At 39.8% G+C, this 27,595-nt stretch overlaps 2 protein-coding genes across 4 annotated transcripts; both read left to right on the top strand.

Moving 5' to 3' along the window:
- The first annotated feature begins 627 nt into the window (after positions 1 to 627).
- On the top strand, positions 628 to 6,290 carry LOC115109113 (zinc transporter ZIP3-like). Of its 3 annotated transcripts, none has more exons than XM_029633713.2 (3): positions 628 to 710; positions 3,468 to 3,799; positions 4,177 to 6,290. In XM_029633713.2, the coding sequence occupies exons 2-3, from the start codon at positions 3,590 to 3,592 to the stop codon at positions 4,912 to 4,914; spliced, it is 948 nt and encodes a 315-aa protein (XP_029489573.2). In that variant the 5' UTR covers positions 628 to 710; positions 3,468 to 3,589; the 3' UTR covers positions 4,915 to 6,290. The 3 variants fall into 3 exon arrangements, with proteins under 3 accessions (XP_029489573.2, XP_029489575.2, XP_029489574.2); XM_029633715.2 differs by lacking the exon at positions 628 to 710 and adding an exon at positions 718 to 1,579; XM_029633714.2 differs by lacking the exon at positions 628 to 710 and adding an exon at positions 2,082 to 3,171.
- A 1,755-nt stretch (positions 6,291 to 8,045) lies between these two features.
- LOC115109112 (excitatory amino acid transporter 5-like) lies at positions 8,046 to 27,325 on the top strand. Its single transcript, XM_029633712.2, has 11 exons — positions 8,046 to 8,344; positions 10,404 to 10,483; positions 11,151 to 11,366; positions 19,153 to 19,195; positions 19,340 to 19,547; positions 21,031 to 21,130; positions 22,092 to 22,325; positions 23,655 to 23,849; positions 24,833 to 24,967; positions 25,239 to 25,341; positions 25,639 to 27,325. Exons 1-11 carry the CDS (start codon positions 8,099 to 8,101, stop codon positions 25,801 to 25,803), a joined length of 1,725 nt encoding a protein of 574 aa, XP_029489572.1. The 5' UTR covers positions 8,046 to 8,098; the 3' UTR covers positions 25,804 to 27,325.
- The last annotated feature ends 270 nt before the right edge of the window (positions 27,326 to 27,595 follow it).

Here is a 27,595-nt window from a genome sequence, read left to right as displayed (position 1 = left end):
TGCTTGGCTCTCAGCATTAGGGAACTAGCGTCCTGTCCAGGAGGTAGAGGATACTAGTACATCAAACTGCCTTACGTGACAGAAACAGGAGAGGCTTCTGCCCATATGGGCCGCACAGACCAGGATTATTTGTCCAAGGTTTAGCTACGTAATGTAATTTACTTGAATTTACAAGACTGAAATCAAGCCTGAGTCTCACATAAGAGGAGCTTTGTAGGAGAAAGCCCTGTATCCATTTGTTTTCTAAAATATTGGAGGAACAAGAAGTCCTGCATCTTGTGGTTCTCTTCTGTTTTCCCTTTAACACATACTCTATTGCAAGTTTTCACGATGCGAGATATGACAAGTTAGAATAGCAGTTCATTTTTATTGTTGGCTTGATGGATGATCTAACACACGTCTGTCTACTTATTGTAGCTATCTAACGTTAGTCATCAGAGTTAGCTAGTTTACTAACGACCTTGACTAATACCACTCCTTTCTGTCCAGACGCTTTATCAATTTTGTTTACAACAAATGTGGTCCTTCTGTTTATAATGGTTCAGATTGTCTTCAAGAGGCTAGTAAAATACTTCTGCAGACGGGACTATGACGTATCGTTTACAAAATCGATATCCCTTCTAGCCAGTTGTCTTGAAAGCATCTCCGCCAATCAGAAACGTTTTCGTCATGTGAACAGGAAGTGTTACGGGGGGGGAAAGCTGTGAAAGGTCAGTGTAGAGGTATTTCATATTTCTCGTCAAAATGCCCGATAGAAATTATTATGTACGTTTCAGCTGCTGGGAAAGCTTGCAACGTGACTCAAATTAATATTAATGATAACTAGCACCCACTTAAAGCTTTGTTTTGTGAACTGGTCGACCCGATAATTTGCCAACGTTATGTTGACATGCGTGCTAGTTTGGCTAGAATAGCTATAGGGGTCTTCTCATAAACTAGGGAAACGTTACCAGTGCGCTGGACAACTTTGTTACAGCTGTTGCTAAATCATTGATAATCTGCTTATTATTTTCATGTCATTACATTAAGATATGAGGGGGAACATAGCTATATAAGGTTATATTCAATAATATTCACGAGTTGATTTAAAACCGACGTTTAACCCATTATCATGGTTGGTGTCTTAAAAACATGACTTTTCTGTCCTTGCATTTACGGCAGTGTAAATTGTAGTTGTATCAAATATTAAGCATGAATCAGTTAAATTAGATATTCAAGTTGAACCTTGTAAGAATCCTGGATCTAGCTGTCGGACTGTTTTTTTTTTTGTATAGAGATCGCTGAAATATTTAATGTGATTGTAAAATCGAATGCTTCTAACCGAAAGTCACTTTACCTTGATACTTAACCCAAATCCTTACTGTCATTAACATGGTTCTTCAACAATTTAGCATAATACTTGTCAGATGTGCATTTGGTGTCAAGCTGTTTAATTACGCGGTAATAGTCTATCCTATTTTACACGTCATCATTTGATCCAGGAAGGAATTTTCTGAATGACAGTCAAGTGACGAACAGCTGTTGTGATGGTGCGTGCATACGATGTACCAGCAGACACAGCCTAAGTGCTTGAAAGAAGGTATTCGCGAGGAATGTCCAGAATATATTGGTTTATTCATTAAGCTGATGAAGACAGTTGTGCCTGGATCCCCATTGAATCTAATATCCTTAGGGAATTGATTTTGATCATGTGATTTACAGCGTTAGATTTAACAGAGAGTGCATCAAGGTAATGAGTTTTCGTGCTTCGGATTGGACACGGGGTCTATTGTGCGCAATTGTGTAAAATAGACTATTGTGCAACACCCCACACTTCATTTTTCTGGATCTAATGACAAATGACATAGCCCAGTGGGCTTCTTCACCGCATGATTTGGTAATGAAATAACATGACAAATACATTTTGGTTTCCATGTTACACCTTAAATGTTAAACAATAGGCCTACAAGGGGCTTGAAGTAGCCTACTTGAACTTTAATTTGGAGCTCAGAAATTGAAGTACTAGTATAGGCGCATTGGCAATTTTAGCATGTACATTTTCGTGGGGCAACCCCCCATTTTCGTGGGGGGTTGCCCCACCAAAATGCCACTACACAACGCTAAACAATACATTGATTGCACTATAACAGTGGCAAGCGGTACCTACAAACTGTTAGGGCCTACATAAAGCTGTCCCAACAGCAGAGCTTTCTTTCCAGCACCATGGAGTGAATCCTTACCACCACTACCCCTGGCTATCAGCGGAGCCTTGTCTGGCAGCGAAACAATTCATCCTGCCTTGTTTACTGCCTTTTTTTTAAACAGCTGATATGGCTGACCATATCTCCCTGCATATTACATCATTTATGCAGCAGCTTATAAGACATTTTTGGACTCACCTTGTGTGCGGCGGTCCTTCGCTTGCAAATTTTGTCATCGAAGGAAGAGAGATTTACAATTCTGAGTCAGATGACAAAGCGTATTTTCCCAGTCTGACTTCCCAGTTGCAATGCTTGCGGTTTGCCACTGTCACCGATTCCTTCCTAACAACTCATTGTTGAATTTGCGATGGCTGATGAGCACCGATATGTTTTTATCTATAATTTCTCATTATTTCTCTTCATATGACAAAGATTAAAAAGGATTTGCCAGTAGATTGTCTACTTGATTTATGATAACTGCAAGCTAAGCTTTTGAAAGTAAGATGTTGACATGATCAGTCCAATCAAAGCTACTGTAGATATGTGATTTGACGTCATTTTATCTGTGGCCAATGACCTTCTTGGAAGGCCACTTCTAATCTAAGTCTATGGCTGAACCCAATGGGCTCACATTTTTTATATCTACCCTTACTAAAGGTGGGTTAAGTAGTGTCCACATGGTGACAGAACACTGAGCCAATCACGGTGCAATGCTCCTATTTTCTGCTGGCCTGCCCCAGCACAAACAGCGCTGAGTTAGACTGAAACACCTGCATTTTGGAGCTGCCTGTTTTGTACGTGGCTTTACTAACTTTTTTTTAACGTTGTCTGCAAACTGATATGTGACACGTATTAATTCCAAAATAACATGCAGAACAGGCAAGCCCCCCCCCCCCCACACACATTTATTTTTTTGCAAAAAATGTGGGTCTCAAAATCTGGGTTTTGGTCGCTTAATCATTATGAAAAGAGCGATGGTACGATTCAAATGGTGAGATTAATTCTACCGCTATTCACAACCTTATTATGTGTGCCTGCAATATCGATTTTTGTCCATATTGCCCAGCTCTAAATTATGCTTTGCAACATTCAAGATTGCATATCTAGCTATCACAGCTGTTATCATGTTGAATCAAACCAGTCAACAAGGTGGCCATATTAGCTTAGTTAAATGATAGCTAGCTAGCTGTTCTAGTTTCTGACTGATTGTCATGACAAATAAAGCTATAAAAGTTTGTTTGCACATCTTTGACATTTTTCTTTTTTCATTTGTTGTTCATGTCACAGCTGGAATTGTCTCTGGGACCAGGATGACGAGACTCTCTGTGACCTGACAGAGAAAAGGAGCAGAAGAGGCTTTGAGGGTTATGTGCCACTCATATTACTGAGCAATACCATATCTGGACATCATGGAGCTTGTAGTGGCCAAGGTCCTTTGCCTTCTGGGAGTATTTGCCCTCATGTTGGCTGGAATTCTTGTCCCAGTGCGCCTAATGATGCAGGTGGATTATGAAAAAGCCCAAAACTACAGGAAGGCTCTTGCACTCTGCAATTCTTTTGGGGGTGGTGTATTTCTGGCCACTTGCTTCAATGCTCTTTTGCCAGCAGTAAGAAACAAGGTAGGTAGCCATGTCTTATCAAAAGGGAACCATGGGGCTCTCTCTGAAGCTTGGCTGATGTGTAAAACCCATGAATTCAGACAAAGAAGTTCGTACTCAAAAAGATGTCGCGTAAAGCTTACTTCATTATTCAATGTTTTTAATTATTTTCACTGCATCAGGGATAGCGTACACAGACGTCTCGGGCTTTACAGCTTTCTTCGGTGTGTGTAGGTCTTGAAAACATGGTATTTTGCAGAGTAAAATGTATTTTAAATAAAAAATATATATATATTATCTTTTTAATTATATTCCGATAATCTGTCGAAACCGCAACCATTTTGCTGTTGCAGAATGTTTATATGCTGATGTTAATTTATTGAGTGTCTTTTCTTTAGGTGGATGAGGTCCTAAAGCTGGTGAATATAACCACAGACTACCCCCTGGCAGAGACCATGATGATGCTGGGCTTCTTCCTCACCGTCTTTGTGGAGCAGGCAGTGCTCACCTTCAAGAAGGAGAAGCCATCTTTCATCAACCTGGAGACCTTTAACGCAGGGGTCTCCGAGGCTGGGAGTGACTCTGAGTATGACACTCCATTCATTTCACCCACCCGGGGCTCCGCTGTGGGCCACCACCATGGGCATCACCACGGACACCTCAGCCCCACTGAGCTGGCCAGAGCTGGGCCTCTGCGGCTGGCCAGCCTGGTCCTGGCTCTTTCTGCCCATTCTGTGTTCGAGGGGCTGGCCCTGGGCCTCCAGGAGGACGGGGCCAAGCTGGGAAGTCTCTTCCTGGGGGTGGGCATCCATGAGACCCTGGCTGCTGTAGCTCTGGGGGTGAGTGTGGCCAAAGCTGCTTTGCCCATGAGGGATGCCATCAAACTGGGTGTGATGGTCAGCCTCATGATACCCATTGGCATCGGACTGGGCATGGGCATCAATAGTGCCCAGAACCTGGCAGGCAGTATTGCCTCTGTGGTGCTCCAAGGCCTGGCTGCTGGTACTTTCCTCTTTGTCACCTTCTTTGAGATCCTGTCTCGGGAGCTGGAGGATAAACATGACAGACTGCTGAAGGTGCTCTTTCTCATACTGGGCTATGGGGTACTAGCAGGCCTAATGTTCATCAAGTGGTGATGGGCAGAAGAGGCCTTTTTAATGCACTGAGATGTCTATGAGTATCTTACTGGCCACACTTTGCATTGTGTGCACACCTGCACTACCACAGTAAACTTTTTTTGTTTTGATAAAGGGGTAAGGTAAATCAAGTTTAATAGTTTTTTTTTCTTTGCATTTAAACGGGGACATGTTTGCTTACTAAGTAAGGCTACGTTACTGTTTTAGTTTCTGCCATAGTGAATACTCCCATGTTCCTGCCATTGAGTAGCAATAGTAAAGTCAGTCACTTTGACAGTATGCTTTTGCATGTGTTGCCAGACACATGATTACATCTCATGTAGAGATATCAGGAAAAGTACTCTATAGCATTTCAAGTAAAGACACTGTTGTCTTATTGGCATTTTGCAAGATGAGTGAAGTGATATACAACTTTATGTTATAAGTAGGTTAACTACTGTATCCCTAATCAAATATAAGAACCAGTTCCCTGGAAAGCTTTTGAGTAGCCTGTTGTATGGTCCTGATATCTATCGTCCGAGATGAAATCCATGGTCTACTTTTAATTTTTTTTTGTTATTTTAAACATTATACATTTTAACAGGGAGTCACATTGAGAACCATGTATCTTTTTATAAATGATGTACAGGTTTTATGGGTAGTAGAAGGTCTATTATATTTCATATTTTGTTTTAATGATTATGAAGGATGGGAAGACCAATGTGGTCTCTACTGTACATTGTTGTCACATTTGTGTTGTTTGCAAATAATGGGATCCCTGTGACTGAAACCTTCAGACTTGGAGCTCTTGTTTGTATTATGTGTTAGGTGTCTTTACCACAGTTCGCTATGACAGATACATTTTATACAGCTTCTTAGATGTAATTTAGCCATTTTCAACTAAACACTCCTATTGCAAATACTGCCCAGGAGTATCCTTGTTTGTTTCATATATTTGTTTTCTCCTAATGTGAATGTGTAGAACTTGTTTTGCAGATGCCACTTACTGAAGGAAGCCTACAGATAAAGGTACATTTATCAAGTTCAGAACTTGCTGCACTCTCTAAAATCTACATAAGATCAATTCAATTGTTGTTGGTCACATACACATATTTAGCAGATGTTATTGCGGGTGTAGCAAAATGCTTGTGATTATATAAACATATAGTAGGCTAGGTCAGTTTGAATTTGTTCATGTCAATTTTTGCTTTTAGGGACTTTAAACAAAAGGAAACATTAATTGCTATTTTAATGCTGTATTCCAAAATAAATTGTACTGCTAAATTATTCAGTGGCAACCAGATTTCCTTATATAATGAGCAGTGGAAATGCACATAAGTTATGACTTGTATTGCAACATGGTAATGGTTTAATAAACTACTTTATGTTAGATGAAATAGTAATCCTTCAAGGAAAACTGTTTGCAATGTTATGACAATTAATTTATTTTCCTTTGTTGAAACTATACCATGTTTTGGCAGTAAAAGTTTCCAGAAATTTGAATTCGATTGATTTTAGCACTAAAGACAAACCTTACCCACTCCTTGGCCAGATAAGTCTTTGCCTGAGGACTAGAATTGGCAGTACTAGAGTAGTATCCTGTTAAATACATCTAGAGGGTCAGAGTAGACATGGTTTTGACTCAATGCCCTGTTCAGCATGTTAAAAGTTAAACTTCTAGCTAATTACTGAGTGGGTATTACTGAAGGTTCTGAGTATTCCCCTACCAAAATAATTCTTATCAAAGTAAATGAACCATGGGAACAGTCAACAGTGATTCAAATCTACTACTGTAATAAATATGTTTCACATTCTCAAACATGATGGGATATAAAAACCAAGGGTATAGGGGGAATTCAACCTAATTACAAATTCACCTCACCATATTAATACCCAGAAAGACAGCAAATCATCATTCACTGACTCCAGGACCATGCTAGGTATCCATGAGATGTTAGCTCCGGCCCTCATAACTCAATGCAAATGGGTCCGTATAGATCAGAAACCTTTTCGTGGCAACAGGAAATATTACTGCTGTCCTGTGCTGGACAAAAGTATACCAAAATGCTTAGGTTGTTATATGTTAATGGAATGTTATAATACGTTAATTATTATGTAGCAAAGAGTACGTCAATAGTTAAATGTAAATCCACAGAAAATACATTCAGTGGCACATTAAGAAGATCTTGAATTAATTGAAGACCTTTTGGCACACACATCTAGGTCAAAATGTGGCACAACCTCTTCCCAAGCCTCTCAAACTAGTTGCATTAACCATTGCTTAACTGTTGGCTCACCTTTCCACCTACGCATCTTATATAGCCTGTGCGGGGTTAGGATTTGATTGGATTGCAGCCATCCCTTTGTTTTGTTATCTAGATCACAATGACGATCAAACTTTATAAGATTGACCTTAATGGGGATTCATCTACTGATTCTTAGATGTTCGAGATGGGATCAGTTGAATTGGGATTCATTTAATCTCAGTTCATAAATTCAATTTGAAAGCACATTTTAAAAAATAATCAAGGATGCGAATGCAAACGTTTCTGAATGTATAATTTAATTGTGCAATGCTGGAAAAAAAATTGGCCTACAGGCGGCCATATTAGTCAGCTAATACTTTGTTATTTAATCATTTAAAAATATATATTTTGTATTATTCTATTTTTCAGGGGGTGCTGCAGCATCCTCAGCACCCCTACTTCCCACAGCTATGCCCTCAGTAGCCTATAACGTGTCCAAGAAAGTTAAAGGTCCTGCGAAAAGCAAGGTTGTTGCAGATTGCCTGTTACACCTAGAAGAGGATGGACCTTATGTTCTTAGCTTTGTTCCTCTAGGCTTTTCTCTAGGCCTCTAGGGAGTTTTTCCTGGCCACTGTGCTTCTGCTTCCACTTCTGCTTGCTCTTTGAGTTCTGCTGATGTCAAAAGAGCTTTATAAATGTGATGATTGCTTGAGATGACAAGACATCAACAATGAAGAAGTACATAATCATGGCAGACGCCTAACAAGAGAGAATTGTTAGATTTTATTACACACTTTTAAGCCTCTTAGTCCCGCTAATTCTCCCTGACTAGGCTGTGGCTGGCAGGTGTTTACTCTACACAGCAATGATGGCTTAATCCCCATGTAGGCTATGTGGTTCCTCAGAATCGCCCCACTCCAGAAGAATTTGACGGTCTTCCCAGTGAAGGACTTGGAACTATGGAGGAGCTACTACTGCCCACTGAACGCGAGGAGACGCGCTCCAACAATAGCTCATATTCTCCAAGAGGAGAAACCATGTACCAACGTGTCAATAGATTTCTCCATGGGGCTTTTGTTGATGACTTGAAACAGTGGTTAAGGGGCTACGTGAAGCGCAACGGCTTGCTGACGCTCTCGGTTTTTGCCGTGTTGACGGGCTGTGTCCTGGGGGCTGTGTTAAGAGGGAGCCATCTCTCTACCCAGGTAAGTTGCTCGTTATCACAGTCAGATGCATGTGCAAATTCTGTTTGATTATTTGATGTGCCAGCCTTCCAGGTCCATATGTCTCTTGGTTTGAAAGTCTCTTAGCAGTGCATACATACACTGAGTGTACAAAATATTAAGAACACCTTCCTAATATTGAGTTGCCCTCCCCTCAGAACAGCCTGAATTTGTTGGGGTATGGACTCTACAAGGTGTCAAAAGCGTTCTACAGGGATGCTGGTGCATGTTGAACCCAATGCTTCCAACTGTTGTGTCAGGTTGACTGGATGTCCTTTGGATGGTGGACGATTCTTGATACACACAGGAAACTTGAGTGTGAAAAACCCATCAGCGTTGCAGTTCTTGACACAAACCGGTGTACCTAGCACCTACTACCATATCCTGTTCAAAGGCACTTAAGTCTTGCCCATTCACCCTCTGAATGGCACACATACACAATCCATGTCTCAATTGTCTCAAGGCTTAAAAATGCTTCTTTAACCAGGTCTCCTCCCCTTCATCTTCACTGATTTAAAATGGATTTAACAAGTGACATCAATAAGGGATCATAGCTTTCACCTGGATTCACCTGGTCAGTCTATGTCATGGAAAGAGTAGGTGTTCTTAATGTTTTATACATTGGGCACTTTTCTGTTTGACCACCTCGCCCTCTTTTCGTGACGGCGTTCCACTTAAACGCCTACAGAGCTCCTGTTTGCATTGCCTTGATGCACTGGAGCATTTCGTTGTTGGGTTGTAGAAAGCCAAAGGATATCATCAGCAGCCAGACCTAATGAACCATTGAGAGAAGCTTCAAGTGCACAACACTATCAGCAAAGGATGGGAATGGAACCCTGTAAAGTGTTGTGTGTTACAGTTGTTATAGGAACAGCGAGCCAGTGCACAGCTATAAGAGCAGCCTGCATTCATCCTCTTGATTGAAAAAAGTGGTTGTTGGGAAGGAGATAATGACCTCTACTAAGCAAAATGTTTCTGAGAGGAAAGCACTCCGTTGACGCACATGTAGCAGTCTCAATGCATTTTGTGGAGGAAGAAATTGTCATCTAGACCATAGATGGTGAATCGATGAATGGCTTCAGAAAAGGAATTGCAGCATATTCTTGGAAAGCAACAGGAGATACCTAGATGGTTATAGGCCATCTTTTGGGACTCATACGTTTAGGAAGGAAATGTATCATCTGCCCACATTATCACGCCCTTCCAGTTCACTTGTACGTGAAAGATGAAAGAAAACCGATGTTCAGAACAGGTCAATCCAAGCTCAGTCGTGTCAGGAGAGGAGAGGGGATTATTTGATCTCAGACTGAGAATTGGCTTGCCAAAGCAAACATGGCCTTAAGTGTGCTCGATAATCACAGGTGACGTGTGACCCATGGCTGATGTTTAAAAGTGAGCAAAGGTTTAACTGGAGGGAATTACTGTGCGTGTTACAACTAAGAACTGTGTCACTCATCAGGGTTGTGGTCAATTCCATTTCAATTCTCTTCAATGTATACTTTCTGAATTTAAATTAAATTCACCCCAACCCTGTCACCTACAGCAAGTCATCTATGGCTCTGAGACCTACAGTATCAACGCCATCCAAACATTTGAAACCACATCGATTTTATATTTGATCAATGACTAATGTAAATTATAAAGATTCTATTCCTATGAACCTGATCGAATCAACCAAGATTATTCCACTTTTTTTTGTACTAATTTGAAAACCAAGAACAACCTTTTCACAAGGGGTGACTCTGAAAAGCAAACGGCATTTGAGATTCACCCAAGTGTGTGCTGATGGGAACTTTTTCCTATTGGAAAGGAATACTTGAAACAAAAATATCTGTCCAACCTTTGAAAAGGGTCTCCTGTGGAAAGAGTTTGAAGTCAGGAACACTGCTTGGGTTTCTTAAGTTTTTTAATATGTTTGAAGATGCATCCTTTTCCTCAAATTAAGTCACCAGCTGCCACTGCTTTGGAGGGGTTCATGTCTACTTATAATGTATAATAATTGTTTTTATGTAACTTATGTTTCTTCTGATTTCCTCTCCAGGCTAAGATATATTTCTCGTTCCCTGGAGAGCTTCTCATGAGAATGCTCAAAATGCTTATCCTCCCCCTCATCACATCCAGGTAAACATCTGTGATGTCAGCCTCTGTCCCATAATATGGTTTTATATTTCATCAGCAACAGCGGAATACAAATATTTGATGTTCACTCAACACAAAAGATATTCAGCCTCAAAAGTGACTTTTAAAATGCTTTTGAGAAAATTGCATAACTGGACAAGGGATGTTGACTAATTTTGCTGCTGTTATCACACTACACCCAATGAAAGTAGCTTACCCCCTACAGAATGGTAATTTTGCTGCTGTTATCACACTACACCCAATGAAAGTAGCTTACCCCCTACAGAATGGTAATTTTGCTGCTGTTATCACACTACACCCAATGAAAGTAGCTTACCCCCTACAGAATGGTAATTTTTGGAAACCAAATGTCAATAGATTCCATATTGTCTACATAACATGACTGGTTCCAGTTATATCACACCTGTCCAATGGTATAAGAAGTAGTAGTACTTACAACAAACATTTGAAACGGGGTCCCCACTTCATTAGAAATTTGAATTAGATCTCGCTTAGGTCCACACTCCTAGTCATTCTCCGTAGCTTCATTTAACAGGTCAGTAGATTGGAACCATATTTGAGTACAAATTTAGGCACCAGAGCAATTATTGGGACATTTTTTATTGTATATTTCCATTATTTGATGCTCTCTCTCTTTTCCCTTTTACAGTTTAATGTCAGGCCTGTCATCCATGGAGCCCAAATCCTGTTGTCGTGTGGGTGTTCTCACTGTGACTTACTACCTGTGGACCACCTTCATTGCGGTGGTGGTGGGTATCCTGCTGGTGATCATCATCAAGCCTGGGGTGGGCACTGAGATGGACAGCATCAGGCTAGGAGGAGGGCCAGTCATGACTTCTGCTGATGCCTTGCTAGATCTCATCAGGTGAGTGACCAATGAAGATAAACCTGAAGCTCGACAAGCAATATCTACAAACAATCAACACTGTCTAAGGCAGGGGTAGGCAACTAGATTCAGCCGTGGGTTGATTTTTGTCAGAGAGGATGGTCAGGGGACTGGAACATAATTATAATAATTTGTACACTGCAAATTGACCACAACTAAGCCCAAAAATGTATTTTATTCTAAAATAACAATAATTTCATAGCTTGATTACATTGAGACACGATCACATACACTCCATGGTCAAAAACATGTGGACACCCCTTCAAATTTGTGGATTCGGCCATTCCAGCCACACCCGTTGCTGACAGGTGTATATTTCTGCCCTGCTAGAGCTGCCCCGGTCAACTGTAAGTGCTGTTATTGTGAAGGACAAACATTTAGGAGCAACGATGGCCCAGCCGCGAAGTGGTAGGTCACATAAGCTCAAAGCATATAGTGTGTAAAAATTGACTGTCCTCAGTTGCAATACTCACTACCGAGTTCCAAACTGCCTCTGGAAGCAACGTCAGCACAAGAACTGTTGGTCGGGAGCTTCATGAAATGGGTTTCCATGGCCGAGCAGCCGCACGCACACAAGCCTAAGATCACCTAGCGCAATGCCAACGGTCAGCTAGAGGGGTGTAAAGCTCGCCCCCATTAGACTCTGGAGCAGTGGAAACACGGTCTCCGGAGTGATGAATCATGCTTCACCATCTGGCAGTCCGACGGCCTAGTCTAGGTTTGGTGGATGCCAGGAGAACGCTATTTGCCCCAATGCATAGCGACAACTATAAAGTTCGGTGGGGGAGGAATAATGGTCTGGGGCTGTTTTTCATGGGTCGGGTTAGGTCCCTTAGTTCCAGTGAAGGGAAATCTTAATGCTACATTATACAATGACATTCTAGATGATTCTGTGATTCTAACTTTGTGGCAACAGTCTGGGGAAGGCCCTTTCCTGTTTCAGCATGCAATGCCCCAGTGCAGAAAGTGAGGTCCATAAAAAAATGGTTTGTCAAGATCGGTGTGGAAGACCTTGACTGGCCTGCACGGAGCCCTGACCTCAACCCCATTGAAAACCTTTGGGATGAATTGGAACGCTGACTGCGAGCCAGGCCTAATCACCCAACATCACTGCCCAACCTCACTAATGCTCTTGTGGCTGAATAGAAGCAAGTCCCTGCAGCATTGTTCCACCATCTGGTGGTAAGCCTTCCCAGAAGAGTGGAGGCTGTTATAGCAGCAAAGGGGTGGCCAACTCCATATTAATGCCCATCATTTAGGAATGAGATGTTCGACAAGTAGGTGTCCACATACTTTTGTACATACTCATGTAGTGTGTGTCTCTTTCCTAAATTACTTATTTTTTTGTGAATTACTGGTGATTTTAGACTCTTTTTTTAAAAATGGGGTTTACTTGGGGGGGGCAATATCTACAGCAATCAATATACGTCTAGGGCCTAGGTGCTGGGACAAGCAATATTACAAAATACCTATATTTTATGGACAACCAATATCTACAACAATACTTTCAGTCTAGGGACAAACAATATGGTCATTTTCATGTTAAAGGAAACATAAGCACCAACATGTGAAGATCATAGGAGCATGTCAATTTGGGTGTCAAATGAAAGCTAAGAGTATATATATATATTTTTTTTATGATGGTAAAAGGGTCTTAGAAAACATCCTAACAGAAAACGTCTCAAGGTATTAGAAATACATCAAAAGTAAATACCCCTGCCAACTAATATCAACATTTATATTAAGTTTAGGATCATTTTTTGCCTTGTGCCTTGAAATTATGTTACCAAAAACCCACATATCTTGAAGATGTTTTCTAATTTCTCTCCCTCATGAGGAGGATAATGAAAGTTCACAGAAGTAACAGGTCAAGGTAGACATATTAACTAGTTATGTTTTTTATCCATTTTATTTATGAATTATTACATTTAAAAATATATATATATTTAACCTTTATTTAACTAGGCAAGTCAGTTAAGAAAAAATTCTTATTTTCAATGATGGCCTAGGAACAGTGATTCAAAATCGAAATTCTGTTACCAAATCGGTAATGGAATTTCAGAAAAATATGAATTGCTGCAATTTAATTAGCTACAATGGGAAATCATGGTAGTTACAAACCCCAGTTGGGTCACCTGCTATTGTCTTCCCTTCCACTGGCATACTGTTATGTTCAGCTGATGTTCAACTGTTTTCTCTCTCTTTCTGTCATCTGGTGGTCAAACCAAAAGTCTGGACAACCCCTCCTCTCTCTCTCTCTCGCTCCAATTAATGTCACCTCTCCCGGCTCTTACTGACCGGACCAAATCCGAACCAGTCATAGACGTCTATGTTTCACAAATTCGGACATCCCAGTACAGTACATTACAGTAGAGCACACTACTGTACACTAAAGAAAAGTGTAGTACAGTACAGTAGTGTAGAATAGAGTGGAGTAGAGTTGAGTACACTATAATGTACTATACTCTACTCTTCTTTACTATACTGTACTGAACTCTACTGTACTGAACTATACTCTACTTGTATATACTCTACTGTACTGAACTCTACTGTAATGTACTGAACTATGTTCTATGTTGTACTGTACTGTACTGTACTGTCCAAACTTGTAAAACCTAGACGTCTATGATTGGTTCAGATCCGGGCCAACCAAATTTGGTCTTGTTTGGTGGCAGAGCTTATTAAAATAATAGCCAGGGTATAGAATAAAATAAAAATATGCAATATCCTCATCTTTATGTACCTATTTAGAATACATCACCTTGAAGAGAATGGCATTCATAGTTCATTATTATGCATTTCTGTGTAGCACAGATCAGGGACCCATGATGAAATTCCTTTGACACAATTCTGTTACCGGTTATAAATCCACCTCATTTACTCTAGTTCAATAACCAAAATATTGTTTTTCATAGTCAAGGTGCCATGTCATAGCCATGTCATAGCCATGTCATAGCTGACACCTCATTCTTAATTCAGAGCAGATATTTACATTTTTGGAAAATGTGATCACATAAAAAACACAGGGAGATTTTACTGTTTCCAAACTTCGCATCTGCACAGTTCTTCCAGTAAATGTGTTTTTGTAAACATTTCTTTGTAAATTGTAAAAAGTAGTCCTTGTGCATAGAGTTGTATGGTTTGTTCAACTTTGAAATCAATGGTTTTTATGATGCATATATATTAAGTGAAAAATATTAGTGTCAGCACAATTCCGTTAGCGTGGAATTGCCCATATACAATACTTACAATGTAGGGACCAACACAGCGGCCTTGTGGTTAGTGTCTCCGCTCTGAGATTGGAAGGTTGGGAGTTTTATCACTGGCTGAGTCAGGACTCTAAAAATGGGACCCGATGCGTCTCTGTTTGGCACTCAGCATTAAGGAGATTGATTGGGGGTAAGGTCCTGCGATCGACTAGTGTCCTGTCCAGGGGGTCTACTTGAACATCAAGCTGGCTCACGGTACAATTATAGACTCCTGGCACTAGATTTAGGGACTCTCAGTCCTGTAGCATGACACTTCAGTGCTGATGACAAATCAGGCTGAGAAGTCATCCAGCACCCACAACCAGACCGCCAATTTCCATATCAAGTGTCCACTCCCTTCATAGGACTTCTTTCTGTGCAAATCAAACACACGTTTGCTAACTGGGAATCCACTGTCTACAGTTGATTAAATACTGGACTCAGTCTAGTTACAACCTTTACCTGTCTCACAGAAACTAGCATTCTCACACAAACTAGTATCTGTAGTTTCAAAACAGCCTATATATCCAGTCTAACAACAATCAATTACCAGAATCTCACATCAAACTCCTATCTAATATCAGTCCCAATCACATTGGGCGTTGTATGTTTTTAAATGGCAAAAAATAGGGAGCTGCATATTGGCTTTTAATGTAATACAAGACATGCTAACGTGTCAAGCCTATGTCTTAATAAAGTCATCTCTAATATTTGGGTGTTAATCCATATGTTTTTCTCCCCTCAAATGAAGAGCATAAATAGACATTCCAGTCCAAATGACTACTTCTGGCAATAATTAAATTGATAAAACATACAAATAAATAAATATGTGAATTGTTAGATACTACTTCACTGTTGGAGCAAGGAACACAAGCGTTTCGCTACACCAGCAATAACATCTGCTAAATATGGGTATGTGACCAATTTGATTTGATATGATGAAAACTTGTCCTCTAGCAAATGTTGCAACTTGAGACTTGACTTTGCAAAAAGAAAAAACACTTGCCACTCGATATCGACTTGAATTTTGTCATCTCACGCACTATATTATCCTATATGTCCTTTGTCGTGTCTTTGGCATCATTAAACTGAATACTTATTTTTATCAAATAAATTCTCTGTAATTATTATTACGTGATTAAACTACTTTAATCATGTAAATGTAATTAACTAGGAAGTTGGGGCACCAAGGAAAATATTCAGATTACAAAAATATTCCTAATACAACTTTTCAGATATTTTAACATCTGATCAATTAGTCTTCTAATGAATGAATTATTCTTTACCTCACGTTAGTCTCATTCCAAACGTCGTAAATTGCTGGTTATCTGCACGAACCCAGTCTTCACTATGAGTCATCCATACATCAATTGTCTCAATAATTTATTTATTAACTAACTAATTCACAGAAATGCACACACAAACAGAGTAAATATGGTTACAAGGAAATGATATGAGATGCGCCCTAGTGGGCTAAACCGGTATGGCGGCTTGGTAGACAAAGGGACTGAGAAGGGCGCGAAAGATAAAAGACACTACAAAGTTGATAATTATAACAATTGAAATGCTAATCCTTTGCACATGAACGCTCACTCGTTCGGGAATAATTGCAATCAATATATATATTTAAGCTCAGTGTATATCGTCTTGATCTCTTTTGGAAAGTTTGTTTCTGTTGGAGAGTTTGTCCACCATCTCTCTCTCTGCCGTGGTTATAATGGATAGTTCAGAGTAACATTCAGCAATGTTGTTATAGATAGATGTTTCGGCAGTTGTCGGCCTTCGCATTCACGGGTACACAATTTCTAGCTGCAGACTAGTAATTAGTATCTAAGAGTAGTTCTTATTCTGTCGGATCGATAGTTTCAGAGTTTAACCACGTGCTATGGTTAAAAGATTCAACAATCAACTCAAACCTTAACTCCCTCTGTGATGAGGTACTGGTCTGAAACCTTAGCCCTCTCATGATTATCGAGGTAAATTGGTCTTGAAGATAAATCCCCAAGGTGGGGGTTATATTCGGAAGAGCAGAAAAAGGCTGTCCCATGACGCCAGATCAATGTCTGTGCTCATGGGGCGGTCCAATGACTTACTTAACTTTAAAGGGAATTGGGTTCCCTTGCATTAAACAGTTTAAAATCAAATGACATAATTTCACAAATAGTTTCATCATTACTCATTCATTTTATACAACAATTAGATGCAAGCCTCATAACTGAGACTCTTGTATAAACAGAGTTATGGTAATGTGCTGTATTGTCTCTCATGAGTTTCAGAAACATTAAACGCAATGGATCAGTCGTAGCTGGATTCTTCCCCGACCGTGTACACCTTCTCCAAAACATGTACATTATTCACTTCTCAAGTTCTATGCTGGAGAAGAGGTTCCTTTGTTCTCATGTGAAACCTTCTCTCTCTATATACTGTCTGGCCATGAGGAAGAGAGTCTCCTCCGGGAATTTACGACCTGAGATAACAGCAGCCTGGGTGTAGGCGAGAAAGAGAGGGGGAAGTAGGGCCAAAGAGGGCCACGTCATGACTCCTTTATAACGGAGTGCTGCAGGTTATATGCTTTCTGTTCTGTGTCTTGAACACTCAGAGTCACTTAAATCACCGGTTGCGCAGGCCAGACACAAACTATGTAATCTAACGCGCACAGCCCCATTGTCCTCCAGTATTTATTTACTAGCGAACGTGATAACACATCACTCCCAACATACACAAGCAATAACTCTTCACAGCACCCTACACCTAAACTGTATGGAAAGAAAACGAGACGATTTATCAGTCTGATGTAAAGGGAAGGACATTTTTAAAATAAAATGTTCTATAAGTAAATGTTAAATAAAAAGGTTGCTGCAGTTTGACAGGGTTTTCATCCTCCCTGGGGCCAGGAGTTTTTCCAGAATTAATTTAAAACCATGTGTCCTGTTTAGAAAATACTGTATCTGTATACCTAGGTGAGTAGGTGGCAGGTAACCTAGTGGTTAAGAGCGTTGGGCCAGTAACCGAAAGGTCAATGGTTCACATCCCTGAGCTGACTAGGTGAAAATCTGTCAGTGTGCCCTTGAGCAAGGCACTTAACCCTAATTGCTCCTTTAATTTGCTGTAAATGTTAATCTGGTCCCACTCCCATAAAAATACCTTTTTACAACTACTAATTAATCACTGTCAGACCCTATAGGGTCCTAATTTATACCTGGTTAGGTTACCAGATTAGGAAAATCTCCAGGCCCCAGGGGAAACAATTTGCCCCACCACGCTGGGACCTGTGGGGCAACCTCTGCATCAGGGCATCATCAGTCCCAAAAATGGTTGCATTCAGTTTCAAAGACTGTGGTAGTGGGGGGGAAAGGGATGCAGTTTGTAAAACATGTGGGTCCAAAATCACTGATGTATTGCAACTGCATTGAAATTGGCATAAAACACAGTGACTTGAGGACTCTAAACCCCAAATTAGTGACTTGACCTGAGCCGTGGAACTTGGAATTTTACTTGAGACTTGCCCATTATTACTTGGGAATTGACTCGAGACTCAAATATTAAGACTTGAGACTTGCTTAAGACGTCCAAATTGTGACTTGGTCCCATCTCTGGTACTAGATACAGGCCTAACATGCATGCTACTACCGATTGTTGTCAATGCTTGCGTAGTCCTGTGCAGTAGCAATGACTGTCTCACAATCCAGTTAAATCACAGGGGTGATTAGCGTATTTTTAGTCATCCATAAGGGATGATTTACAGATGAACTCAATCATGAACGGTGGGGATACAATGATCTCGGTGGAGGATCTCTTCGCCAGCACACGTCAGGAGAGAGTCTGGCTCATGTCTGTCTGATCGTACCTCCCTCTTTTTAAGGGCCCTCATGGGAGTGGTCTGCCCACTTTATCTAATTAATAAGTTAAGGAAAGCCCGGAAGAGAGGAGAGCCCGAGTTAAACTGATCAAATTAATTTACATTTTTATTTAACTAGGCAAGTCAGTTAAGAACAAATTCTTATTTACAGTGATGGCCTGTAGGGGGCCTATAACATACTGTGGGGGGCCTATAACATACTGTATGGGGCCTTATAACATAGGGGGGAAATGGCCTCTATTGTGTTCACAACTGAGACACTTCACAAGTTCTTACTTTCTTTGCAAATACATCAAATTACTTGTTTGGCCCATGCAAATACTTTAAACACATCAAATATTTTATGCAGACATATCTCAAAATGTGTATTCATCACTGAATATATACATTCTGTAGAATACACCAGATCAATTCTCAGAGTGCAGGGGACCACTTTCCTTTGTATGGTTCACAACTTCCTGTAACAATTCAAAAGGATGCTATTTGTGATAATCATAATCATCAAGTTGGAATAATTATAACGTATTATGACTCTCTCTTGTGCTGTATTGATTACACCTTACTGACACTGATCATTAATGAATGACCACGTGTTTCACCCTTAATGCATACACCAACATATCAACATGCTAAATTATAACATATTATATTTTTACAGGAATATGGTTCCTTCCAATCTTATTGAGGCAACATTTCAGCAGGTGAGTAACACTAGACCAATGATACATTTACCATTGTTCCTAATAAGTCAGATGTTCCATTGGTTGTGATTAACAAATCCCTACAGCTGATGGGTATTGTAGTTTATATTGCCTTACTCATCTGCAATGTTCTTATTGTTCCAGTACAAAACAGATCTGGTTCCTATCCTGAAAGTCTCCAGGGTCACAGTGCAGCCCAACTTTGTGTACGCCATACCTGATGAAAGTGACCCCAGTGGTCGGACGGTGTCCCTGGAGCTCACTCCACCCCCTGAGATCCACTACAAGACCAGACCTGGCAACAGCCAACAGATGAATGTGCTGGGGATCGTCATCTTCTCTGCCACTATGGGTAAGACCAGCAGTGGTGTAAAGTACTTAAGTAAAAATACTTTAAAATACTACTTTACTGTACTATTTATATTTTTGACAACTTTTACTTTTACTTCACCACATTCCTAAAGAAAATTATGTACCTTTTACTCCATACATTTTCCCTGACACTCAAAGGTACTCGTTACATTTTGAATGATTTGCAGGACAGGAAAATGGTCCAATATGCTCACTTATCAAGAGAACATCCCTGGTCATCCCTACTGCCTCTGATCTGGTGGACTCACTAAACACATGATTTATTGCAGGGTGCCCCTGGCTATCCGTAAATGGTTTGCTTAATATAAGGAATCTGAAGCGATTTGCTGTGCCTTTAGAAATGATTCATTCCCCTTGGTTTATTCCACGTTGTTTTGTTACAGCCTGAGTTCAAAATGAATTAAATAGCTTTTTTTCTCTCACCCATCTACACCCATCTGCACACAATACCCCATAATGACAAAGTGAAAACATGTTATTAGAATTTTTTTTGCAAATTTATTGAAAATTAAATACAGAAATATCTTATTTACATCAGTATTCACACCCTTGAGTCAATGCATGTTAGAATCACCATTGGCAGTGATTACAGCTCTGTGTCTTTCTGGGTAAGTCTCTAAGAGCTTTGCACACCTGAATTGTATAATATCTGCCCATTATTCTTTTAAAATATTCTTCAAGCTCTGTCAAGTTGGTTGTTAATCATAGCTAGTAAGCCATTTTCAAGTCTTGCCATAGATTTTCAAGACAATTTAAGTCAAAACTGTAACTAGGCCACTCAGGAACATTCAATGTAATCTTGGTAACCAACTCCAGTGTATATGTGGCCTTGTGTTTTAGGTTATTGTCCTGCTGAAAGGTTAATTTTGTTAGAATGCAGACTGAAACAGGTTTTTCTCTAGGATTTTGCCTGTGCTTAGCTCTATTTCATTTATTTTTATCCTAAAAAACTCCCTTGTCCTTACTCATGACAATAATAACCATAACATGAAGCAGCTATCACCATGCTTGAAAATATGAGGAGTGGTACTCAGGGATGTGTTGGATATGCTCCAAACATACCACTTAGTATTGTAGACATAAAGTACATTTCTTTGCCACATTTTTTTGCAGTTAAGTATATTTTAGCAATTACATTTTATTTTGATAGTTAAGTATATCAAAACGTTTAGACTTTTACTCAAGTAGTATTTTACTCGGTGACTTTTACTTTTACTTGAGTCATTTTCTATTAAGGTATGTTTACTTTCACTCAAGTATGACAATTGGATACTTTTTCCACAACTGACTGTATTCTGAAGGTCAGTCTTTTCTGTTTCCTTCTTTTTTCTGTTTATATTAAGTCTGTTTACATTATACATCTGCAGCTGTCTATCCCTCTAGTATCAATATTATATCTATCCATCTCGACTAGACTGAGAAGATAGAGCCAGATATATATATTTTTCATTTTGTTCCTTCAGGGCTGTTGCTGGGGAAAATGGGCGAAAGAGGAGCACCACTAGTCAACGTGTGTCAGTGCGTCAACGAATGTGTCATGAAAATCACCAACACTGCTGTTTGGTAAGTGGGGTACCAGCTTTATAAGTACCAGCATCTGTGTCCGTTACCATATTTATCATTAGTTTAAATTATAAAGGTTCTAATTTACTGGCTCAGTGGGTTAGAGGATGGTACCGGCAACACCAGGTTTGTGGGTGTGATTCCCACACTGTATACTGAATACTGTACACTGTATACTGAATACTGTACACTGTATACTGAATGTGTGTCACTATAAACTGTCACTTTGGATACAAGCATCTGCTAAATTACCCAAGAAATATCATAAGTCTGTTGCATTTGATGGCAACCTAGCCTTTTGGCTTTCTGCTATGAACAGCATAACCCATGAACATTCAAACTAGTGGGATCTAAAGAAACAGTCTGCTACCCAGATGTGTGTTCCGTGTTACTTTCTGAGGCTACGGCCTGTACACGGGCATGTGGTGAGAACGTGGTCATCGTCTTGTGGTCAAGATGTGGTGGAGACGTTAGGCAATCATCTTGACTCGCTCCACCCAGCAGTGAACTGCACATGCCGAGGATTAGTCGACCAGGAGTAGCACACTCTGTGCTCAGGGTCAACAGTGACTAATCCCAGGGAACTTTGGCACCACCCATGCAGCTCAGGTTTACCTCAAACGGCCTGGCCAAATTGTTCAAACGGCCTTACCATAGAAGTTCAATTGCTAATAGGATTTACCTCAAAGCCTTGAATGACTCTTGGCCTTGAATCAACTCAGGTGGCACAACACAGCAATTTTCTTCTTACGATTTTTTATGAATAAAGTAGTTGTCTAGTTTTCACAATACATAATGTAATAGAAAATAACAATTTATTTAGTTTTATTCTATTCCACTGGGTGGAAACTGCTCATTAGGAAAAACACATTGACATTTCACCTAGTACAGACAGTCTTTGAAGGTGTGAAACACAGTTGTATATATAGAGTAGGTCATTCGTTCTTCCTTTTTCTTTCAGGTATTTTCCATTTGGGATCATATTCCTCGTAGCTGGAAAAATCCTGGACATGCAGGACCCATCTAATCTTGGGAAGAAGCTGGGCTGGTACACCATCACTGTTCTGGCCGGGCTGTTTGTTCACGGCCTCATCCTCCTCCCCTTCTTCTACCTTGTCCTGACTCAGAAAAACCCCTTCACTTATATCAGAGGCCTGCTACAAGCCTTGGTCATAGCCCTGGCCACCTCCTCAAGGTAAGCAGTTGTCTCTCTGAGCCCATTTTTCTCATCGAACAATTATGTTCATTGTCCTGAAGGTCTGCAGTATGCAACCAGGGTTGGGGTCATTTCCTTTCTTAATTCAGTTAGTTCAGCATGAAATTAATTGGCATTCAACTCATGTTGAATTGGAAATTGAGCTTTGCTTTTTATGAGGAATTGAATTTCAGCTCACCCCCTGAATAGAAAAGTAACTGCCCCCCCATTCAACAAAGTTCCATAACACCTGATTCATCAGGTGTGTTAAGGCATCAGCATGCTTCAATTTGGCTGGCGCTGAACCAAACCTGTGTGCTCGCATATTCCCTTAAAAGACCTTCACTTGAAAAATAAGAAAAAAGCGACAATAGTACTGTTTGTCCATTTTGAGATGCCGTAGCTAGTATGCATTTCCTCAGAATAGTCCGAATGAATCTAAGATAACTCAAGAAATCTGTCATTTATTTTGGCGTTTTTGCAGAGATCTTAGTTGCGTCGTTTCACATCTAACTATACTGCTTGGTGCAGTATTTTTCAAAACAAAAAATGTGCAGGAAAACGAATCGTCTCTGGTTGAATGACAGCTAAGACTTTATTGAAAAATCCTTACTGTTGACCAATCACAGACGAAGGGGCGTAGACTTTGGCTCCAAACTTCGGTGTTCCCCCAGCTAAAATATAATATGCCAGAACAACAGTCGAAAAAACGCTCACTGAAGTCTAGTGTTGGGCAGGGACAAATGCACTGTGGCCCTCCAGGACCAGATGTGAATAAAACTGTCAGAGGATTGACCTGAATGCGTGAAAAATGTTCCTTTATTATTATTTTTTTAACCAGGCAAGTCAGTTAAGAACACATTCTTATTTTCAATGACGGCCTGGGAACAGTGGGTTAACTGCCTGTTCAGGGGCAGAACGACAGATTTGTACCTTGTCAGCTCAGGGGTTTGAACTCACTAGTCCAACGCTCTAACCACTAGGCTACCCTGCCGCCATTGTAATGGTGAGTTTGATTGATCAGTGTCAAACACTACAAAACCTTTACCGTAGGCAAATTCATCTGTATCATGTTGCAATTGATCCCCAGTATGGTGAGTTTCAAGAGAAGGACAGAAATGTATTAAGATAATAACTTAAATGTCAAAAAGTATGTTTAAAAATGAACTTTAAATAGCTTTAAAGCTCAGTGTTGCAATTGTTGTAAGTAAGGAGTGCAAACAGAAGGATGCGAAAAGGAGGAAAACTGACAATATTCTATCCAGAGGATATCAGTTCATAATGGTAGAAGCCCCTTAGTCAACGATCTCTCTCTCTCTCTCTCTCAAGTTCTGCCACTCTACCCATCACTATGAAGTGCTTGCTGGAGAACTGCAATGTGGATCGGCAGATAGCACGCTTTGTGCTGCCTGTGGGGGCCACCATCAACATGGACGGAACGGCTCTTTATGAGGCCGTGGCGGCCATCTTTATTGCCCAGGTCAACGATTATGAGCTGGACTTTGGCCAGCTGGTCACCATTAGGTATGTACAGTGGTGGAGAAAGTACCCAATTGTCGTACTTGAGTAAAAGTAAAGATACCTTAATAGTAAATTAGTCACGTAAAAGTGAGTCACCTAGTAAAATACTACTTGAATAAAAGTCTAAAAGTATTTGGTTTTAAATATATTTAAATATATCAAAAGTAAATGTACTTGCTAAAATGTACTTTAGTATCAAAAGTGAAGGTATAAATAATTTTAAGTTCCTTATATTAAGCAAGCCAGATGACACCATCTTCTTGTTTAATTTATTTATTTACGGATAGCTTGGGGCACACTCCAACACTCAGACATAATTTACAAACCAAGCATTTGTGTTTAGTGAATCTGCCAGATCAGTTAGTAGGGATGACCAGGGATGTTTTCTTCATAAGTGTGTGAATTGGACCATTTTCATGTCCTGCTAAGCATTCAAAATGAGTACTTTTGGGTGTAAAAAGAAAGTGTATGGAGTAAAAAGTACATTATTTTTTTTAGGAACCTAGTGAAGTAAAAGTAAGTTGTTAAAAATATAGATAGTAAAGTACAGATAACAAAAACACTACTTAAGTAGTACTTGAAAGTATTTTTACTTAACTACTTTACACCACTGGGTATGTATTGGGTTTCAAATCATAAAGCTACCATTGCATCTGCAGGGTGAAACTTTGAGTCCAAACTCAAAAGCAGTAAGCACCCGGTGTAGTCTGCCATGACAGCCTTGGTCCTGGGTGCTGAGATTATAACCGGTGTGACAAAAAGTAACATTCCTCCTGATATTAGTACATGTGAATGTGCATTATCGCTGTACTGAGTAAATATCATTATTTTCATGATGAGATTCAATCACTGTGTTTGATTTAATAAAAAATCCTTACAAGCAATAAGGCTGTCAAAAGGTATTGCTCATATCAGTGTTACCATGGCAGAATAGTATTGTAATGCACCTTCTTAGCTTTGTAATTGATTGTTTTGGTCTCTAACAGTATAACAGCTACAGCTGCCAGCATAGGTGCTGCTGGGATTCCCCAGGCTGGCCTCGTTACCATGGTCATTGTCCTGACATCAGTGGGTCTGCCGCCTGATGACATCACCCTTATAGTGGCCATCGACTGGGTGCTGTAAGTTCACTATGACATAAATTAGTAATATTCAATATCTACAGTAGGCCTACAGCATATTAGAACATATGCTACACATGTAGTTAATAGTGACTTAAACGGCTGACAATGATTTAGAATGGTTGTCAAGGGAAACCTTAAATTGTTTACTAACTTCATGGCATAGGAGAGACTGGTTGTTATGGGGAAGTATTTTGGTGCATTCGGAGACAATGTTTGTGGTTGGAGTGGAGGCTGATCTCTGGAGCTTTTGTATTCCCTGTCTTTTCAGGGACCGATTCCGAACCATGATCAACGTGCTTGGAGACGCCCTGGCAGCAGGAATCATCGGCCACTTATGTCGGAAAGACTTTCCTCGCGGTGGTACTTGCAAGGTAGGCAGCTGTCACTGTCTAGCTGCAACCATATCATATCATCCACCTATAGTCCTGAGTTTCTGTAAAACTGTTTTAATGTGAGGTATAAGAGACCCTGCACAAAAATAATTACTGAGGTCTTAGATTAATGTAATGTGTGTGCTGGCCAGGGTTACAAGAAAACCAATATTAAAGCAATATGTCATGTGAATATAGACCTCTGAACATCTGAACAGTTTTTGTCACTTATCACAGAGATACTGATCAGTGTGTGTGTGTGTGTGTGTGTGTGTGTGTGTGTGTGTTCCTTCCCAGTCTCAGCCTTCATACGGCACACAGAACAAACACAACTTGCACGACATGCAGAATGGCATGCCACTGACCGAGTTGCCTTTGCACAAGCAAGACTGTTGTTATGAGGTGATGGAAGACACAGTCAACGAGAGCCCCACTATATACTACAATATCTGTCAAGTTTAACACCTGGGAACACGCTAACCTCAAATGCTGGACATTTTTGGAGCACTTTTCCCCCACCTCTGCCATGAAACAGTATTAAACTGCTGTCATCTACTCCTTTTTTTGTGACTTAACTTTATGTGACTGAACATTTTGTTCCACTTTGATGGTGACACTTGCAAAGGTCAAATCAGTGTTTTCCACAAATATTTTTTTAAATATATTTTTTAACAGTGATGAGTTAGGAATTGCCCCATTCTACCACTACCATCTTATGTGGTATTGACTATGGCTATTAACTTGGCTCATCCAACATCAACTGGATTCCCTGGATGTTTTTATTTCATTTATTATTGTTCTCTACTGAACTGTTTCTCATCATGATCCATGAGTTTATAACTTCATCCATTTTGAACAACTTTATTGGGAGTTGTAGTCTATGTGCGTTGTTGATTTGTTTGACAAGCATAGGAAGTATTGTATGGTGATATTGTACATTCTGGGTCAATTGCAATGAACTCATATTTAACTCAACTAAATCTTCCTTTTAATGTACCTAACATTTAGTGGCAGTTTCAACCATCTCTAAATGCAATAAAGTACAGGGAGAAATGCTGTAAAATTCAAAACACCTCTTCTGATTATCTTTGTATATGAGCCCACTTTATTAATATTCATAGACTTTCAAAAAACAAAATGTAGTGTTGCCTTAAATAAAATATTTAATTTATCATCTACAGAGACACCAACCATTTCGTCTGCCAACACATAAGCAAACTAACATACCATTCCTCCCTTAATCCTAGCAACATATTACTTTAGGAATAACATTGTTTCTTCAGATTAATTTATTGTACATATTTTGATAAACATATTTTTGTTGTTGATTTTAAGTGATTTCTGGTCTATTTATATTTTGCTATAAAATGCAACATCAACATGGACTTGAGTTCCTTCCCACTGGTCACAAACTGAATGAATCAACATTGTTTCAACGTCATTTGTCAACATATTTAGACATGGAATCTACATGTAAAATACATTTCATTTGAAAAAAAGTCAACGTAAACTGTTTTGAGGGTGAAATTTCAACTACAAGATTATGTCATCATGGGAACCAATTTTCAACCTTGTATAGAATTTGTACCTTTGAACAATGTCAGATCGTCATCGTTATATCCACTATCAGAGAGAAAAAATAATAGGCTGGGCAGCACCTCCTACTGGATAGTTGATCTATCTACAGCTATCCATTTGGTCTCCCATCCAGGGTTTTAACTAAAACCAGCCCTGCTTAGCATTGATATTGTTTACTGACTACTACCAATGTGCTATCTTGAGAATTATTTTTGAGAGACCTCTTTATATCTGGTTCTATCGAAGTCATACCGAAGGATTGATTTAGCAGAGCAAATTAAATGTAACCATACTTTATACGTCGAATATAGTCAACGATACTATACTGAACAAGAAATATCAACGCAAAATGTAAAGTGTAGGTCCCATGTTTCATGAGCTGAAATAAACTATCCCAGAAATTGTCTATATGCACAAGAGTTTATTTATCTCAAATTTGGTGCACAAATGTGTTTAAATGCCTGGTTACACACATTTGTTTTCATTGAATGTTAATTTCTCTACCATATGTCGTTTTAGAGAATTTGTCAGTATGTCCAATCGGCCTCACAACAGCAGACCACGTGTAACCACACCAGCCCAGGACCTCCACATCCGGCTTCTTCACCTGCAGGATCGCCTGAGACCAGCCACCCGGACAGCTGATGAAACTGTGGGTTTGCACAACCAAAGAATT

This window comes from Oncorhynchus nerka, linkage group LG25 (assembly GCF_034236695.1).
Source record: "Oncorhynchus nerka isolate Pitt River linkage group LG25, Oner_Uvic_2.0, whole genome shotgun sequence".
Classification (NCBI taxonomy): domain Eukaryota; kingdom Metazoa; phylum Chordata; class Actinopteri; order Salmoniformes; family Salmonidae; genus Oncorhynchus; species Oncorhynchus nerka.
Note: the sequence above shows the minus strand (reverse complement) of the source record. Positions and strands in the feature narration are given on the sequence as shown.

Bases quoted from the DNA above. Each gene is read 5' to 3' on its own strand.
- LOC115109113 (XM_029633713.2), top strand. From the start codon at position 3,590: ATGGAGCTTGTAGTGGCCAAGGTCCTTTGCCTTCTGGGAGTATTTGCC. The intron at 3,800-4,176 runs GTAGGTAGCCAT...TCTTTTCTTTAG, and splicing joins TGCCAGCAGTAAGAAACAAG to GTGGATGAGGTCCTAAAGCT.
- LOC115109112 (XM_029633712.2), top strand. From the start codon at position 8,099: ATGGAGGAGCTACTACTGCCCACTGAACGCGAGGAGACGCGCTCCAAC. The intron at 22,326-23,654 runs GTAAGCAGTTGT...CTCTCTCTCAAG, and splicing joins GCCCTGGCCACCTCCTCAAG to TTCTGCCACTCTACCCATCA. The intron at 25,342-25,638 runs GTAGGCAGCTGT...GTTCCTTCCCAG, and splicing joins CTCGCGGTGGTACTTGCAAG to TCTCAGCCTTCATACGGCAC.